General features: G+C 37.7%; 1 protein-coding gene across 4 annotated transcripts in view; it reads left to right on the forward strand.

Annotated features, from left to right (window-relative positions):
• The first annotated feature begins 7,561 nt into the window (after positions 1-7,561).
• Positions 7,562-17,247, forward strand: part of NEDD1 (NEDD1 gamma-tubulin ring complex targeting factor) — a 47,478-nt gene continuing 37,792 nt past the window's right edge. For 2 of the 4 annotated variants that reach the window (XM_042947444.1, XM_042947446.1), the window contains exons 1-3: positions 7,562-7,757; positions 10,468-10,611; positions 13,512-13,606. In XM_042947444.1, the coding sequence (XP_042803378.1) occupies positions 10,476-10,611; positions 13,512-13,606 (231 nt within the window). In that variant the 5' untranslated portion in view covers positions 7,562-7,757; positions 10,468-10,475. Of the gene's footprint in view, positions 7,758-7,948; positions 8,145-10,467; positions 10,612-13,511; positions 13,607-14,925; positions 14,961-17,247 lie in introns of those variants that run through there. The other 2 variants (XM_042947445.1, XM_042947447.1) reach the window with 2 other exon arrangements.

The raw sequence follows: 17,247 nt of genomic DNA on the forward strand, positions 1-17,247 counted from the left end.
ATTCCTTCTTCCACCAAGACTCCCCTGCCTAATATATATAATAATATATATTATATATGATATGTTACATGTTATATATTATATATTATATATGTTACATATTATATATCATATATTATAGCATATATTACTTTGTATCACTAGTATTTGTCACCTTGGTATAATCTGAACTTCTCCAAGGTAGGGATGTTGTTCATCTTAGTGTGTGAGCTAACTGGCACAATTTTCTGGGAACTTGGAGGACCCACAAATGTGCATTGACAGTATAATAATAACAAACAATATGGCTTTTTGGCATATCCCTGGAAACCACTTATAAAAACATATTGTCTAGTTGCTCTGTCCTTCCTAAATCTTGATGCCTTAAAATATGGGTCAATATACTGCACTTAAATTTTTTTCTTTTTAAATTTAGTTAAGAAAATCAGACATATTGGAATAAGTTGAAAAGAGGAACATAAAATCAGAAGGCTAAAACAAACAAAAAAGCAGTCCCTTGCCCCATCCATCATCAATCACCCACTTATCACTGTCCCTAAGGCAACTTTCAACTTCTTTGCTATGTCTTTTGGTTTTCATCTCCATCTCTCTGACTAATAAGCTAATTCGTGATTTTTTTTTTTTTTTCAGTTTAAGATTGACCTGTTAACTTTCCACCATGGAAGACAAGGAACCAGTTCTCACGGGACCTAACTACACACAAATGCATACTTCCCATCTCCCTATCAACTCAAGATAGCTGTGTCATGATTTTGGTTAAATTAACATTCCATGTTCACTTTGTACAATTGCATTAACAATACTCATCACAGAGTTATATGGCATATTATGGTTGCTATTTCCATTTTTTTCTTTCTTGCCCAACGTTTTGTTTCCCTAGTGTTAGTTTTCTCTTATTGTTTGGCTCGTTGGTTGGTCTTCTAGTTTTTTGCGTATTCAGTCATGAATTAAGCCCTTTAACTCCTCTCTCCCAGTTCTGTAAATCTCTTCTCAACACAATTAAGCATGTCAGATATGAGTGTGTGTGTGTGTGTGTGTGTGTGTGTGTGTGTGTTTATTTTTGACAATAGCACTCCTGGAAACTTTTGACCTGCTGTCTGGGCTGATGGCTCTTTAAGCCCAGTGCATGGCTGTTATTCTGGAATTTTCCTTCAGTGGCATCGTGGGGATCCCTTACCTTTCTCAGTGTGGGTGCCCAGGCTTCCTCGTTCTCCATTTGCTCCTTGTTTTGGTGGAGCACCCCCTCAAGTAGCTTCCTTATAGGGTGCACAAGAGGTAAATTTGTTGAGACGTTATATTACTGAAAATGTTTGTATTCTTCTCTCATAATTGAGTGGTAATATGGTAATATTTTTGGTTAATAATCATTTTTGCTCAAAAATATAATGGAATTATGGGGCGCCTGTGTGGCTCAGTCAGTTAAGCAACAGACTTTGGCTCGGGTCATGATCTCATGAGTTCGAGCCCCCCATCGAGCTCCCTGCTGTCAGTGCAGACCTTGCTGCACATTCTCTGTCTCCCTCTCTCTCTCTGCCCCTCCCCTGCTCACTCTCTCTCTCTCAAAAATAAATATTTAAAAATATATATAAAGGAATTGTTCCATTGTCTTATCAATTCCAGTATTACTATTAAGAACATGGAAGTCATTCAAATCCTTGAAACTTGTGTAGTAACTTTTCTCTTTTCATTTTTGGTAATGTTTAAAATCAATCCCAAGCCAATATTCTGAAATCTGACACATATTTTGGTATCTCTTTTAAAAAAATAATTAATTTTGTTTTTTCTATTATAAGCCAAGGACATCACTTTATTTCTTAAGGATCAGGAGCTTATAGTTCCTGAAATTGTTTTATTATTAAAAAAGTTTATTTTAATGTTTGTTTTTATTTTTGAGAGATAAAGAGAGACAGAGTGTGAGTGGGTGAGGGACAGAGGAAGAGGGAGACACAGAATCTGAAGCAGACTTCAGGCACTGAGCTGTCAGCCTAGAGCCCAATGAAGGGCTCGAACCCAGGAACTGTGAGATCATGACCCGAGCTGAAGTCAGACGCTTAACGGACTGATCCACCCTGGTGCCTGTTCCTGAAATTTTTTAAAATAAAACTTATTGAGGTATAATATACAAACAGTAAATTGCATAATTTAAAATAAACCCTTGTATGAACTTTGACAGATGTATTGAAACCACTACAAAAATCAAGGTAAAGAACATTTCCATTACCACCAATTACGTCTTTGACTCCTTTATACTCCATCCCTTCCTCTACCCAGGCAAGTGGTACACTGCTTTCTGTCATTATGAATTAATTTGTATTAAATCTAGATTGATAGCAGGTATAGGTCCTTTGAATTTATCTTTTTAAAAAATTGACATTCTAGCAATATTCACCTCATTAATGTCATATGGCTCTCTATTTAAGTCTTTAACTTCTCTCAGTAATGTTTTATAGTTTTTAATATGTAGTTATTGAATGTATTTTATTAATTTAGTGTTTTATTAAATTAAATTTAAGTACTTATGATTTTGGATGCCAAGCCATTGGAAATGGAATTATACTTCTTATTTCATTGTCCAATTGTTTATTGCTAGTATTTAGAAATGCTACTGTATTTTTGTATATTGATTTTACACAGGCCTTGCTAAATTTACTTATTGGTTCTAGGAGATTTTTTATGTATTTCTTATGATTTTCTAGTACACAATCATGTTGTCTGTAAATAGAGTTTGCTTCTTCCTGTCCATTCTGTATGCTTTTCTTTCTTTATTTCTTTTCTTTTCTCTTTTTTAAAATTTTATTTTTTATTTTTTAAAATTTACATCCAAATTAGTTAGCATACAGTGAAACAATAATTTCAGGAGTAGATTCCTTAATGCCCCTTACCCATTTAGCCCATCCCCCCTCCCACAACCCCTCCAGTAACCCTCAGTTTGTTCTCCATATTTATGAGTCTCTTCTGTTTTGTCCCCCTCCCTGTTTTTATATTATTTTTGTTTCCCTTCCCTTATGTTCATCTGTTTTGTCTCTTAAAGTCCTCATATGAATGAAGTCATATGATATTTGTCTTTCTCTGACTAATTTCGCTTAGCATGATACTCTCCAGTTCCATCCACGTAGTTGCAAATGACAAGAAATATTGATTGCCGAGTAATATTCCATTGTATATATAAACCACATCTTCTTTATCCGTTCATCCATCCATGGACATTTGGGCTCTTTCCATACTTTGGAATAATAATAATCAATATATAATAATATATCAATAATAATTGATAGTGCTTCTATACACATCGGGGGGTGCATGTGTCCCTTCGAAACAGCACACCTGTATCCCTTGGATAAATGCCTAGTAGTGCAATTGCTGGGTTGCAGGGTAGTTCTATTTTTTAGGTTTTTTAGGAACCTCCATACTGTTTTCCAGAGGGGCTGCACCAGCTTGCATTCCCACCAACAATGCAAAGAGATCCTCTTTCTCCACATCCTTGCCAACATCTGCTGTTGCCTGACTTGTTAATGTTAGCCATTCTGACAGGTGTAAGGTGGTATCTCATTGTGGTTTTGATTTGTATTTCCCTGATGATGAGTGACATTGAGCATTTTTTCATGTGTTGGTTGGCCATCTGGATGTCTTCTTTGGATAAGTGTCTATCCACCAAGAAAACCTAACAACTGTAAACATTTATGTGCCAAATGTGGCAGCACCCAAATATATAAATCAATTAATCACAACCATAAAGAAACTCATCAATAGTAATACTATAATAGTAGGAAACTTCAACACCCCACTCACAGCAATGGACAGATCATCTAAGCGAAAAATCAACAAGTAAACAATGGCTTTGAATGACACACTGGTCCAGATGGACTTAACAGATATATTCAGAACATTTAATCCTAAAGGAGCAGAATATACATTCTTCTCCAGTGCACATGGAATGTTCTCCAGAATAGACCATATACTGGGACATAAATCAGCCCTTATTAAATACAAAAAGATACAGACGTGCATATTTTCAGACCACAACGCTATGAAACTTGAAATCAACCACAAGAAAAAATTTGGAAAGGTAACAAATACTTGGAGACTGAAGAACATCCTACTAAAGAATGAATGGGCTAACCAAGTAAAGAGGAAATTAAAAAGTATATGGAAGTCAATGAAAATGATAACACCACAACCCCAAACCTCTGGGACGCAGCAAAGGTGGTCATAAGAGGAAAGTATATAGCAATCCAGGCCTTCTAAAGAGGAAGAAAGATATCAGATACACAACCTAAACTTACGCCTTAAGGAGCTGGAAAAAGAACAGCAAATAAAACCCAAAACCAGCAGAAGACAGGAAGTAATAATACATGTCATATAATACATATAATATATCAGATAAAGGGTTAAGTATCCAAAATCTGTAAAGAACTCAACACCCAAAAAAGAAATAATCCAGTGAAGAAATGGGCAAAAGACATGAATAGACACTTCTCCAAAGAAGACATCCAGATTTTCTTTTCTTTTTCTTGTTGGATAAGCTAGGGCCTCCAGAAGAATTTGAATAGTAGTTGTGAGACTGGACATCCTTGCCTTGTTCCTGATCTTAGGAGAAAGATATTCAGTCTTTAACCATTAAGTATGATGCTATCTATTGGTTCTTCATAGATGTTCTTGACCCGGTTGAGTTGTTTCCTTTCCTTTTATTTTCCTAGTTTGCTGAGACTTGTTGTTAATCATGAATAAAAGCTGATTTTTTTCAAATCCTTTTGCTTCACCTATTGACATGATTATATGGGTATTCTTTATTTTGTTAATATGGTGAATTATATTAACTGATTTGCGGATGTTAAACTAACTTTGCATTTCTGGAATAAACATCACTTGGCCATGATGTATAATCCTTTCTAAATGTTACTGGAATTGATTTGCAAATATATTTAATTTGCATACATGTATAATTGTTGTATATATGAGGGATATGAGTCTATAGTTATTTCTTATAACGTCTTAAGTTTTAGTGTCAGAGTAATACTATCCTTAAAAAACAAGTTTAGGAAATATTCCCTCTTCTTCTGTTTTCAGAAAAAGTTTGATTTAGATTGGTATTATTTCTACCTTATGTGTTTGATAGAATTCAACAATGAAGCCATTTGATCCTGGGATTTTCCTTGTGGAAGTGTTTCCTTAATTATGAATGCAAATTCTGTAGTACATTTAGGACTAATCATATTATTTCTTCTTGTGTCTGTTTTAATATTTGTCTTCCAAGATGGTTGTCCACTTTGTTTAAAGTTATCAAATTTATTTATTATAAACTTGTTCATATTATCCCCTTACTATCCTTTGAACTATCTTTTGTTTCTGTATTGGTGGCCTCTCTTTCAACTCCCAGATTGGTAATTTATGTTTTCTCTTTCTTCTGATTTCTGATTTCACTGAATTTTTCTACTGTTCATTTTCAATTTCATTGTTTACCATTCTAATCTTTACTTTGTGTAATTTGCTCTTCTTTTTCTAGGTTCCTAAAGAGAATGCGTAGATTATTGACTTCGAACCTTTCTCTTTCTTCTCTTTCCCTTTCTTTCTTTTCTTCTTTCTTTCTTTTTGCAATATAGAAGAAATAGTTAATAGTATTCAGATCTTCCACATCTTTACTTATTGTTTTTCTTATTTGGATATTCTATCAATTACTGAAAGAATTCTGTCAAAATCTCCAACAATGATTCTGGATATGCCTGTTTTCCCTTTTTAGCTGTGACATTTATTCTTCATATACTTTGAGTTTCTGTAATTAGTCTCACATATATTTTTAATGCATATAGATTCTGGTTTTCTTGACACTTTTATTGTTACGACGTATCTCTTTGTGTCTAGAAATATCCCTTGTCATATCTAGAAATATTTCATGATATCTACTTTTGGAAAGGTACAAATGTTTATATAATTCATATATTAGGGAGGTTTTTAACATTTGGCTTCTATTGCTTAAACTTTACAGATCTGAGGTAACTATGCATGTAGACACAAGGGTAGGACACAAGAGTGACAGAACCGTCTCAAGAACATGTATGTTTTGATGAGGCTGTGGCACCAGCAAGGAGGGGCAGTGGAGGTTAACATTTGGCTCTTCATGCTGTCTTTTAGCTCTTGACTATACGGCATATTGACTATATAGCACAGTCTTTATAGACTTATGGTTATGGGTTTAACTCCTGTTCATACAATTTCTTAACTGTGTGACCTTGGGCAAGTTACTTAACCTCTGTTTCTTCATATGTATACGTATAATAGTATATGTTTTTAGAAGGATGAAATTATATGTATAGTACACATACACACATTATACCTATACATGCATACATGTTTAGTAAAGTATGCATTCAATAAATATCTATTGTCATGTATGTTATATTATACATTTGTATTATATGACATGTATTATATTTTGTGTCAGATAGTCTCAATTTTCCTTCTGGCTTCAACTTTTCAGAGATTGTGTTAATTGTCTTTTCCTTCCCATTTGCCTCAATTCTCCCTGTCCCTAGTCCATTACTCTATTTTCTCATTTTCCAACTTTTTGGCAGGAAAATGCCAAAACTTTGACATTTGGCATTTGATTATACATGCCAAAATTGAATTTAATAAACTCAAGAACTGTAAACTATACAGTGAAGGCAGCTGCTGCTTGCTATCTTTCTCCGTTTGAGGCTCACCATCAATCTTTACATCTTGGTTAGGACTTCAATTTCTGCTCCGAAAAATTGCACTCAGAGTTTCCAAGTTATTTGCAACATGGGTACAAACAACTGGGGCTTATGTACCTAGTTCAGAAACCCAATCCTAGTTCTATCGCACACTTGCGATGAAGGTATAAAAATACTGTTTGCAGAAGAAATGCCCTATACGTATTATAAGTATGCTAAGAAAAATTGTCAGCAGAGCTAAAAAAAAAAAAAAAGCTTTGGTATTGAAAACTCAGTTCAGACCCTCTTTTTTCCATGCTGAGAAACATCCCTTTCAAAAGAATTCCCAACCAGATGTTTGATTTCATGACCCTGCAGCGGGATTAAGAAGCAAGATCAATGATTAGGAAGAAAGATCATGGGTTTTGAAGTCTGATAGCTCAGACACTTAGACTTTTGGTTATTTCTTAGCTTTTCTGAGCATGCCTTCTGGTTTGTAAATTGCATGGGGTATTATCTGCTCTTCATGGGTTCCTCTTCAAGGAAGCCTTTCCAAAACCCATATCCATGTTCATTTCCCTTTAGTACATCTTTGGTTCATCTGCTAGCTTTCCTTTGAAGCAACTGTCACAGTTTCACTTTTAGGTATGTGATTATGTATTAAGGTCCGCCTCCTACGGCGAACTGTAAGCTCCACGCGGCCAGGAAGAAGTGTTCACCGTACCCATGACTTCCAGGCTAAACTCATCACCGCGCACCGAGTCTAGCCTAGTGCCTGGCACACAACGGGCAGCCAGCGAACAAACGAACCACAAAGGTGCAGAGCGCCATCGTTGCTGGGGTGTGGAGGGAGCCGCCCACACCCGCAGCTCCCGCCCTGCCCCTGGGGGTAGCTACCCGGAGAGGTGGCCCAGCACCGCCCCAGGCCCTGCCCCGCCAACCCTAGCCACCCTTCTGGCAGAGCCTCTCCTCATGACGCCACTTGAGGGCGGGACTTCCGGCCGCCGAAGTTTAACAGTCCGGGCGGGAGCCGGAAGCCCAGCGCCGGAGCGGGCCGCGCCGTGGCCCCCGGTGTACCGCAGCTGAGAGGTGAGGTTCCGTAGGGCCCGGGGTCAGCGGGTGTCTCCCCGCCGCGTCCCTGCACACTCCCGAACCCCGCCCGCCCTCCTGCCACCCCGCGGGCGGGTCGGAGGACCCCGGGCTGCGCGCGCCCGGGCCGGTCCGGTGCTTCGGACAGTTGTCGGGCAGGGGCGCGGCAGCGGGTTTGGCGCGGAAGTGCCTGGGAGCCGCGGGCCGGGGTCGCGCACCTCCGTCCGCGACCGTCTCCGGCTCGACCCGAGAGGTGACCCGGTCTGCTGGGGTAGGTTGGTGGCGGCTCTGAGGGGTGTGTTGCCCCCGAAAAGTTTGCCGCTTCTCCACCGGCCGTCTCCCCGCTTTTGTAAACCTCTCCAGTACGACTCGAATGCATTTTATAAGGTAACCCCAGTTGAGCAAGTTCTCCTGCAAGTAGAATGCACTTTGGGTGAATGAAAGTTGAAGAACTTTTATTTGTTGTAGTGGATTTTTTTTTCCATGTAGCCGCTCTCCCTGAATTACCGCCTTGTGTCTTGACAGCTCGCTTTGATGGGACCCTCTTTGGGAGGCTGATGTAAATGCCTCTCCCTTAAAAGTGCTCAGTTCTCAGCAGACTTGAGGTGGGTGGGCAGATGGTCCGCTTCCCCGCTGCACTTGAAGAGAAGGAAACAGACATTAAGTGACTCTGCCAGAGTCACTGTCACGTAGCTTTGGGACAGATCCTTTGAACCCACTTTTTCTGAACCCTGGCTTGAGTGATCTTTCCACACTACATCACACTGCTCAACAGGAACAGTGTAAGCTTATAGTAAAGGCATTTTCCAGTTGTGTTTGCTGGGTTTAAGAGATTGCCTTTCCAGCACTTAATTGTACCTTGAGTAGGGAACCAACATGTTACCACATGTCAAGGTGCCAAATCCAAACACTGCATGTCTACATTTCAACAGATGACTAAAGGATTTTAATTTTAGTAACGCTGTATTTATCCGATGAATGAAGCATAATGAACCGCATAAGTGACTTTTCTAGTTAACTAAAGTTTTAGTCTTTTTATAAACACATTTTTTTTTTCTCTTGAGAATCAAAGGGCCCTGTAATTTATTATACCTTTAACTTAGCCTTTGAAATAGGGTATACTGGACATAGATGGGATGCTTTGTTGGAGACTTGGGACCCTGTCTGTGATATCACTAATACAGTGCTGTACTCTTACACCGTCCACACCAGGAAGGTGTAGAGGGTATATCTCTAGGCCCCCTTCCTTTCCCTGTTCTTCCATGCATGTATTTTTGAGGATTTTTTTCTGACTCATTATGCATTACTACTTGTTCTTAAAGTATCTGCCTAAAGCAGCTCCCTTGCCTTTTGTCTTTTAGACTGCCTTGGTTTGTGAGATCACTTTGTCAGAATTATGTATTTGAATTACATACTGTGAATAAATAATATGAGTGGGGGCATTGTAGACCAAGTATTGGTTTAGGGACTTAGTGACAGGCATCTCTTTTGGCTGTATTTGCTAATTCTGGAGTTATTTGGAAAAACTGAAGTCTCTGGGTTTTGAAATGGCAGGAATGCTACATTTTATTACACATTTTAAAAAGATTTAGGGAGGTTTTTTTTTTGTTTTTTTTTTTGAGAAAGAGAGACAAAAAGTGTACACATGTATGCACAGGGGAGGGGCAGAAAGGGAGCGAGAATCTTTGATAAACCTAGTCTTTAAACAGACTTAAATGTTTTCTAATGTTTACTTATTTTTGAGAGAGACAGAGTGTGAGTGGGGGAGGTGCAGAGAGAGGGAGACACAGGATCCAAGCAGGCTCCAGGCTCTGAGCTGTCAGCACAGAGCCCGATGCGGGACTCAGAGTCACAAACTGCGAGATCATGACCTGAGCCGAAGTCTGATGCTTAACCAACTGGGCCACCCAGGCGCCCCTGGAGTGAGACAGTCTTAAGCAGGTTCCATGCCCAGCACAGAGCCCGCCTTGGGATCCAGTGTCAAGACTATGAGATTATGACCTGAGCCGAAATCAAGAGTAGGGTGCTTAACTGATTGAGCCATCCAGGCACCTCAATTTAGGAAGTTCTATCCAGCAGTTATTTATTGAGTACACATGGTGTGCCAGGAACATTTCAAGACTGATAGTAAACAAGACAAAATCCATTTTCAGGATCTTTGTTCAAGTCAGGAGACGCCAACATTATTGTGAGAACAAGAGTTGCAAATAGAAAATGTCATGAAAAACATGAAACTGCATAATGGGCAACTGGTGTGGGGCTGCTTCAGCCATGGTGGCCAGGAAGGCCTTTCTGAGGAGACATTTGAGCTGAGACTAGAGTGAGGTGAAGGAGATGACCCTGGGAAATCTGGGGAAAGAGCGTTCCAAGTGGAGGGGGCAGCAAATGGAAGGACTGAGGCAAGAAAGAAGGCCAGGGAGTTTGGTAGCCCTGGGGAAGAGAAGTAGGGGTGTTACACCAGGGCCAGGTCCTATAAGGCATGTCAAGGAGGTTGGAGATCATTATAATTGCTGTGGAGAACCATTGGAAGGGTCAACCGAGAGAATATGATTTTAGAAGTATCGTTCCAGCTACCTGGTGGTGAGCACCCACTCTGGAACAGAAGTGGACAGTGGAGCCACTGGGTGTAGAGTAGATCCTTCATTTTAACTTTTTTTTTTGACCTATCCTTAACTGTTTTTTAAGTATAGTGTTTTAAAACTATTTGTAGGTGCAGTCATGCAGGAAAACCTCAGATTTGCCTCATCTGGAGATGATGTTAAAATATGGGATGCTCCATCTATGACATTGGTGGACAAATTCAACCCACACACATCACCACATGGAATCAGCTCAGTGTGTTGGAGCAGCAATAGTATCCTTTAAAAAAAAACAAAACACTTTTTGTTAGGCTAAAAAAACCAGTATCAGTGAAACCTTTTGCATGTGACCAATAATATATTTTGCATAGCTATGAAAGCTAGATGGATACAGCGAAATAGTAGTTTAACAGTATATCATCATATGAATGTATATACATATATATGCTACTGGATCCAGGCCATAGAATTAGTTTTCTTATCAACAGTTTGTTATTGAACCCAGATGGAATAAGGTAGGTAATGGTGGGAAAACTTCTGAAAGGTTTGGAATGAGTTTTTGCATCTACATTTGGGTATTTATGGATCTGGTCTGCAAATTAAAGACAACTCAAAGACAGAAGCAAAATTAAATTTAAAATAAAAATTAAAATTCTCCAACATCCTCATCTTACTGATATGCTCTTATATTTCTCTTCTTGTCTATGATGAAAATAGCTTGATTTCTCAAAGAAATTGTCTACATTGAATTTTCCTCAGTTTTTCTATGTTTCTGATTTTCTCTCTCCTTGTCTTAGTAAGCTCCTAAATGTGGATAAAATGCACGAGGAAATGAAGTTTAGAAATCAGAATATTTCAACCTTGCACTTTTGACATTGGGGGCTAGATAATTCTCTGTTTGGGGGGCTGTTGTGTGCATTGTAGGATGTTTAGAAGCCTTCCTGGCCTTTACCCACCAGATTCCGGTAGCCCTCAGAAGAACCACTGCTCTAAACAAAGTACTATGAACATGTTCTGTAAACTTGGTATGCTAGAAATTATCATTCTTTTGTGTAGCTCTTACATATAGACTATTTCTTAACGAATAAAGTTTTAATGTGTGTCTGATCTTATCAATACCAAAGTATTAATGTTCTGTTTCCTGATAAAAGTAAAAATATCAGAACTTTAAAATATGGCTGATTTGTGAACAAAAACAAGTTTTCATGCCCAACCGAATTATTCTTGCAAATATGTAACAAAAATGATGAATTTTTTTTATTAAATTAAATTTACCTCTTTATCATTCCTTGATTTTGTATTAAAGTAGGAACATAAATTACTTTGGTGCTCTATTAATCAAACTCATGGCCAAGGGAGTACATTTTTGAAGGACTCTCCAGATGTGTAATTTGGGGGGGGGGGCAGGAAGGAATGTTTTAAAGAGAGTGACAAATATGTGAGGCTGCTTCTATTATTAGGTTTTTATTATGTGTGGAGCTTAATTTCCCTATTATTTACCGTTTAAGAGAAAAGTAGCAATTCTTGATAAGTTTTAATATTTTGGGTTTATTTTTATTCCAAGGAGTTTTATTAGTTAGCATCTGCTGATAAACCACTTAATGTTCTCAACAAAACTGATGTGATCGTGAGGTAGTGTGGGATGATTTTTGGAACCTGGTCTTATTTCTATATAGTTTTCTTGTACAAGTAGATATGTACAGGAAACTTTTGTATACGGTCTTACTTCTTTTTTTTTTTTTTTTTTTTTTTAACGTTTATTTATTTTTGAGACAGAAAGAGACAGAGCATGAATGGGGGAGGGTCAGAGAGAGAGGAAGACACAGAATCTGAAACAGGCTCCAGGCTCTGAGCAGTCAGCACAGAGCCTGACGCGATGGTCTTACTTCTAATGAGGCTTTGATCTTGTCCCTGGAGGTTAGTGACTAAAGAACAGGTACTTCCCAGGCTCAGCTACTTGGGGTCCACTTAGCATGGATTCCAAGAACAGGATTAAGGGTGAGGTGCCAGGGAAATTGGTTTTTTGGCCCTCTTAGGTAATGTCCCTCACTTTCTCATGACTTCAAAAGCTACAAGAGAAATTAAAGGAGTAAGTATGTTACCTTTTCGTATTATCTTTGTTCAGTCCTTTTCTGTATTCTAAGGAGAAAAAGTAGCAGTAAGTAGAGGATGAAGCCAAGGAAAGGGAAATGATTTGTTTTTCTCAGTGCTGTAATATTTAGGTAGGAATGATATTTTTTGGAATCACGTATCATAATAAAATCATAATCCATGGTCTATTCATGAAATAATAAATGTTATGCAAGCCATCCAAAAATAATGCAGGTAAGGCTTTGCTTGTTAAAAAGCATAGATTTAAACTTCTGATATTTTAACTTGTTATGACTCTCAAAATTAGACTCTTGTTCTTGAGTATATCGCATTTAATCATTTTAATTTAAAAATACTTAATTTGCATTGTTTTGTGTTTACTGTTTTGCTTATAATTTCTGTAAAATACGGTAATATAATTTTAAATTAAGTTAAATTTATTTAAAATTTAATTTTACATTGTTTAGTTATTTAAAAATTTAACTCTTCCATGGAATAAATAGTTGCTATTTAACCACATTTATTTATATTTTCTGTACTTACTGTTATATTTATTGTTAATATATTTAAGATTGAAACATTCTATCATAAAAATTCCAGTTCTAAGAATATATCAGGCTTTATATTTTTAGTGGACAAATAGGAGACTAATGTGGATGTTTACTTCCTAGACTAAATTGGTACCAAGCACTGTGTTAATAATAAATAACTATCTTGAATGGTGTGTATAGATGAAAAGGCTGATTGATATTTGCTGATGTTGCTTTTATCATGATCTCATTCTTGAAGGATAAAATTAGACCTTCTGGCCTATTCTTTGAAAATGGAGTAGTATTTCACTTGGGTAAAATAGCTTTCAAGTAATAGCAAAGCCAGAGAGGATGGCTCTTCCCTGCGGTAGTAGTAAAGAGAATTAGTCGTAGTGATTAGTAACCTGAGCCATTTTTGAAAGCTGGTGTGTAAGCTATATTCACTTGCTTGTCTTAGGTTAGTGCACTTGCTTTTATCATAATAATTCTTGCAGTAATAGTCTAGTGATAGAGATGCTCACGGATTGTTTGATGCTCCATAACTCTTCATTTAGATAACTTTCTAGTGACAGCCTCTTCCAGTGGCGACAAAATTGTTGTTTCAAGTTGCAAATGTAAACCTGTTCCACTTTTAGAGCTTGGTGAAGGGGTAAGTGTTTTTGTTTTTGTTTTTTTTAACCTTCTATTAAAAATCTTAATTCTATTTGGGTGGTAACTGCTTCTTATGGTGCTTGCAACTAAATATAAATGTGTTGAAAAGTACTATTCTTAACCTAAGCTCAAAATAATACAATAACACTTGAAGAGGAGATAGGTACTGAAACATCTTTAGGTAAAATAATAGTGGATCCAAGGGGAGCAATCAAGGACTTAGGTTTTTTTCAACTAGTCACTTGCTTTCTCCATCTCTCTGTGGGAGATTCCTTGGTATTGCTGCCTTTTTTAAGCCTCACCTCTGGCTAGGTTACCAGGTGGATTTGGTCATAAGAGTCCTAATGATGTATCCCTGTCCTTTACTGACGTTGAGCTCAGGATCATCAGCTAATGACCGCTATGTGAAGGTAGCTTCTATAGCTTCTGTCCCTATGGTACTGAGGGGCCTGCCTGAGTCTCCCCAAGCTCTCCTAGAACAGAATGGCTTTGTCAAACTGAGCATTGGTCCCAGTGCATTTAAGTGAAGTTCTCATTGCATATTGTTTCTTGTTTTATAGATTAATCCCTCTGATTCAGGATAATGATGGTGTCTTCATTGTTAGTCACACACACTTCCTGAAAGCTATTTAAAAAAAAAAAAAAAAGTTTAAGTAAAAAGGTGCAAGTAGGTGGTAGCTTGTTCTTAATTTAAGTTTCAAAATTTTCATAGCAAGCCACAAAGCATTATGAATTGTCATAATTTTATACACTGGAATAGGTGAGGTAGTCCACTTAGAAAAAATAAAGGAGAACAATGGAATATGAGCTCATCTAATTTAAAAAGGACTTTAGGTTTCTACCCATTCTTTTTTTGGGATTGACCCAAGCATCAATTCCAGCCCACAGATGTTGGAGGCTGGGGCAGAGAATGTCTGCTAGGGTAGACATGAAATTTGAGACACACTGCCTATTCAAACTCAGTTAAGTAAAATTGAGGCAGAGAGCATCCCTGGTTGATAAAAGGAAACTGTGTTCTTCAAGAGCAGGCAGAACATCTTAGTCATATTTGGATCTTTAGATACTGTCAAAGGTGTCAACAAGCATTTGTTGAATTGGATGTCAACATCAAAACAATTTCAGATTCCTCTTCCACCACAGTATATATTGTGCTCCTTCTGTGCATTATGCCTCAGAACAGTTTGGGAACTGTGTTGTTGTAGTTGTTGTTATTGTTAAAGTATGAAAATAACAGATGATATTCACAAATGTAACACAGTTGTAAGGATTTTGTGAATATTCCATGTCAGTTGCTATAGTTAGTTCTCTTTCCTACAGTTAAGAAATGACATCAGAATACAGGTGGATGAAAGGTGAGGTTATTTCTTATAATTTGAACCTGCTTTAATTTAATTTGCTTATAGGAATATTTTGCAAACAGTGGTTCCTTAGTGTTTATTAGTAATTTCTTGTAACATATTAGTGTGCTGATAACCTTTGCTTTGTAGGACCCAAGTCCTATTACTCACGTGCCATTTGAGATATTAGACCATTACTACTTGGGAAAATAAGATTCTGTCCTACTTACTTTAACACAATTTTTAGAGCAGAACTTTAAGTTTATATTTATTTTCTTTGATTTTGTATTTTATCTCATCGGAATAGGCAATTTGCTATTAATAGTATTATAATGAATACGATAGGCTACTGTATAACCTAGACATTTGAACAGCTCTTATTTTAGATTTTAAAAACTTCACCCATTGCTTATGTCTTAAGGTACAGGATTCCTGATAAGCACACAGTTTTCATTAATTATTTAAGTTCATTAGCTACATTAATAATATATCAGCATAAAAAAAGATCTTCTATCATCAGGGTAAGTCAGTTAAAAACATAGGTTTTGTTCCGAGTCCTTAGTAATTTGACTTGTTTTTGATGATTAAAGTTGTAATATATTGATCTTTGATGGACACCACTCTTATCTATTTTCTTTAACAGTTATTCGGAAAGCTCTTAGCAAACTGTCCTGATTAGTGGTGATAACGAGATTCTAAATCTTACTAGTCTGTTTAGACCAAAGTCAGTTCCTAGAACGGTGTCCATAAGGGAATTATAGCAACTGTACTGAAACACTGATATAATGTGCTCCTGATATTTTTATATGTGTTAGTAATTTTGACTCTCAGTCAGAAATTTCAGAGCTGGAAGAAACCTTGAGGGAGGGGAAAGGTGGGTATCTGTACCCTTTTAAGAATCCAGTGCTCTTGAAGGGGATTAAAAGTACACTTAATTGGGGGCGCCTGGGTGGCGCAGTCGGTTAAGCGTCCGACTTCAGCCAGGTCACGATCTCGCGGTCCGTGAGTTCGAGCCCCGCGTCAGGCTCTGGGCTGATGGCTCGGAGCCTGGAGCCTGTTTCCGATTCTGTGTCTCCCTCTCTCTCTGCCCCTCCCCCGTTCATGCTCTGTCTCTCTCTGTCCCAAAAATAAATAAAAAAAAATGTTAAAAAAAAAAAAAAAAAAGTACACTTAATTGTGATGAGCACTAAGTAGTGGATAGCACTGTTCAATTACTATACTATACACCTGGAACTAATATAACACTGTGTTAATTATACTGGAATTAAAATAAAAAGGAAAGAAATGCTCTTTTGAGCATGGGGTGTTTTTCCAGATGCATGGACTCTTAAGGTGAGAATGATAGATCTTGTCCTCATTTCTCACTTCTTAGGTGAAGAAACATAGGCTTAGAAAGGTGAGATGACTTTGCCTAGACCTACATAGCTTGCCTTTTAACTTTTAGCTGAGTAATAAAAGGTCCCCCTTGGAATTCATTTCTCTATTTTTTTCCCCAAGGCATACAACTAGAGGTGAGAGCAATTAATGTTACTGCATCATGTATCTGAAGGTTAAATAGGAAAAATAACATGCAACATTGTATTTTATTGGTAGCATAGTTACTGATGGCACTACCAGATAGATGATGCTCGTAGATACTCATAGTGAGAAACTTGATAACTTCTGTATTTTTACCTACTTATGCCATAAATATTTATTGGGCATGGAAATGGGCTTAGTGATCATGAAACTGACATTCTGGGGGGAGATAGACAATAGACTACGGAATGATACCCAGATAGTGATAAGTTGTTACACAGAGAACTAAAATAAGAAATTGAGATAGCAGGTTACATTAGGAGGCCAAGGGAGGTCTCCTGTAGAGGTGGCATTGAAAGTTGCTGTCTATTGACCAGAAGGAGTCATTCAGCCAAGGTTTGGGGGAACTTAGCTTTCTAGGTAAGAATAGTTGTGTAGAAGCCTTGAAGCCAAAACAGGACTGTTATGTTTAAGTAATAGAAGAAGGTGAGTGTGGCTAGAGAATTAGTGGGTGTTGAGGAAAATGGTGAGATGAGGTAGGAAGGGGTCAGAGGAATGGGGCTTTGAAAGCCAGGTTAATACGTTTGAAATTTATTTTAGGGCTGAGTGGAAGCCATTAAAGATTTTTGAATATGAGCGTTGTGATCTGATTTGCAGTTTTTAAAGGTCATCCTACTTGTGGAGCATAGAAGGTAGAGGAGTAGGGTTGGAAGTGAGGTGCCAGTTAAGAGGCTGCTGCTGTTCTGTGGAGTTGGGATTAGTGTGCTGGTGGCTGCGGTAGATA

The sequence above is a fragment of the Panthera leo genome, chromosome B4, assembly GCF_018350215.1.
Source record: "Panthera leo isolate Ple1 chromosome B4, P.leo_Ple1_pat1.1, whole genome shotgun sequence".
Classification (NCBI taxonomy): Eukaryota; Metazoa; Chordata; class Mammalia; order Carnivora; family Felidae; genus Panthera; species Panthera leo.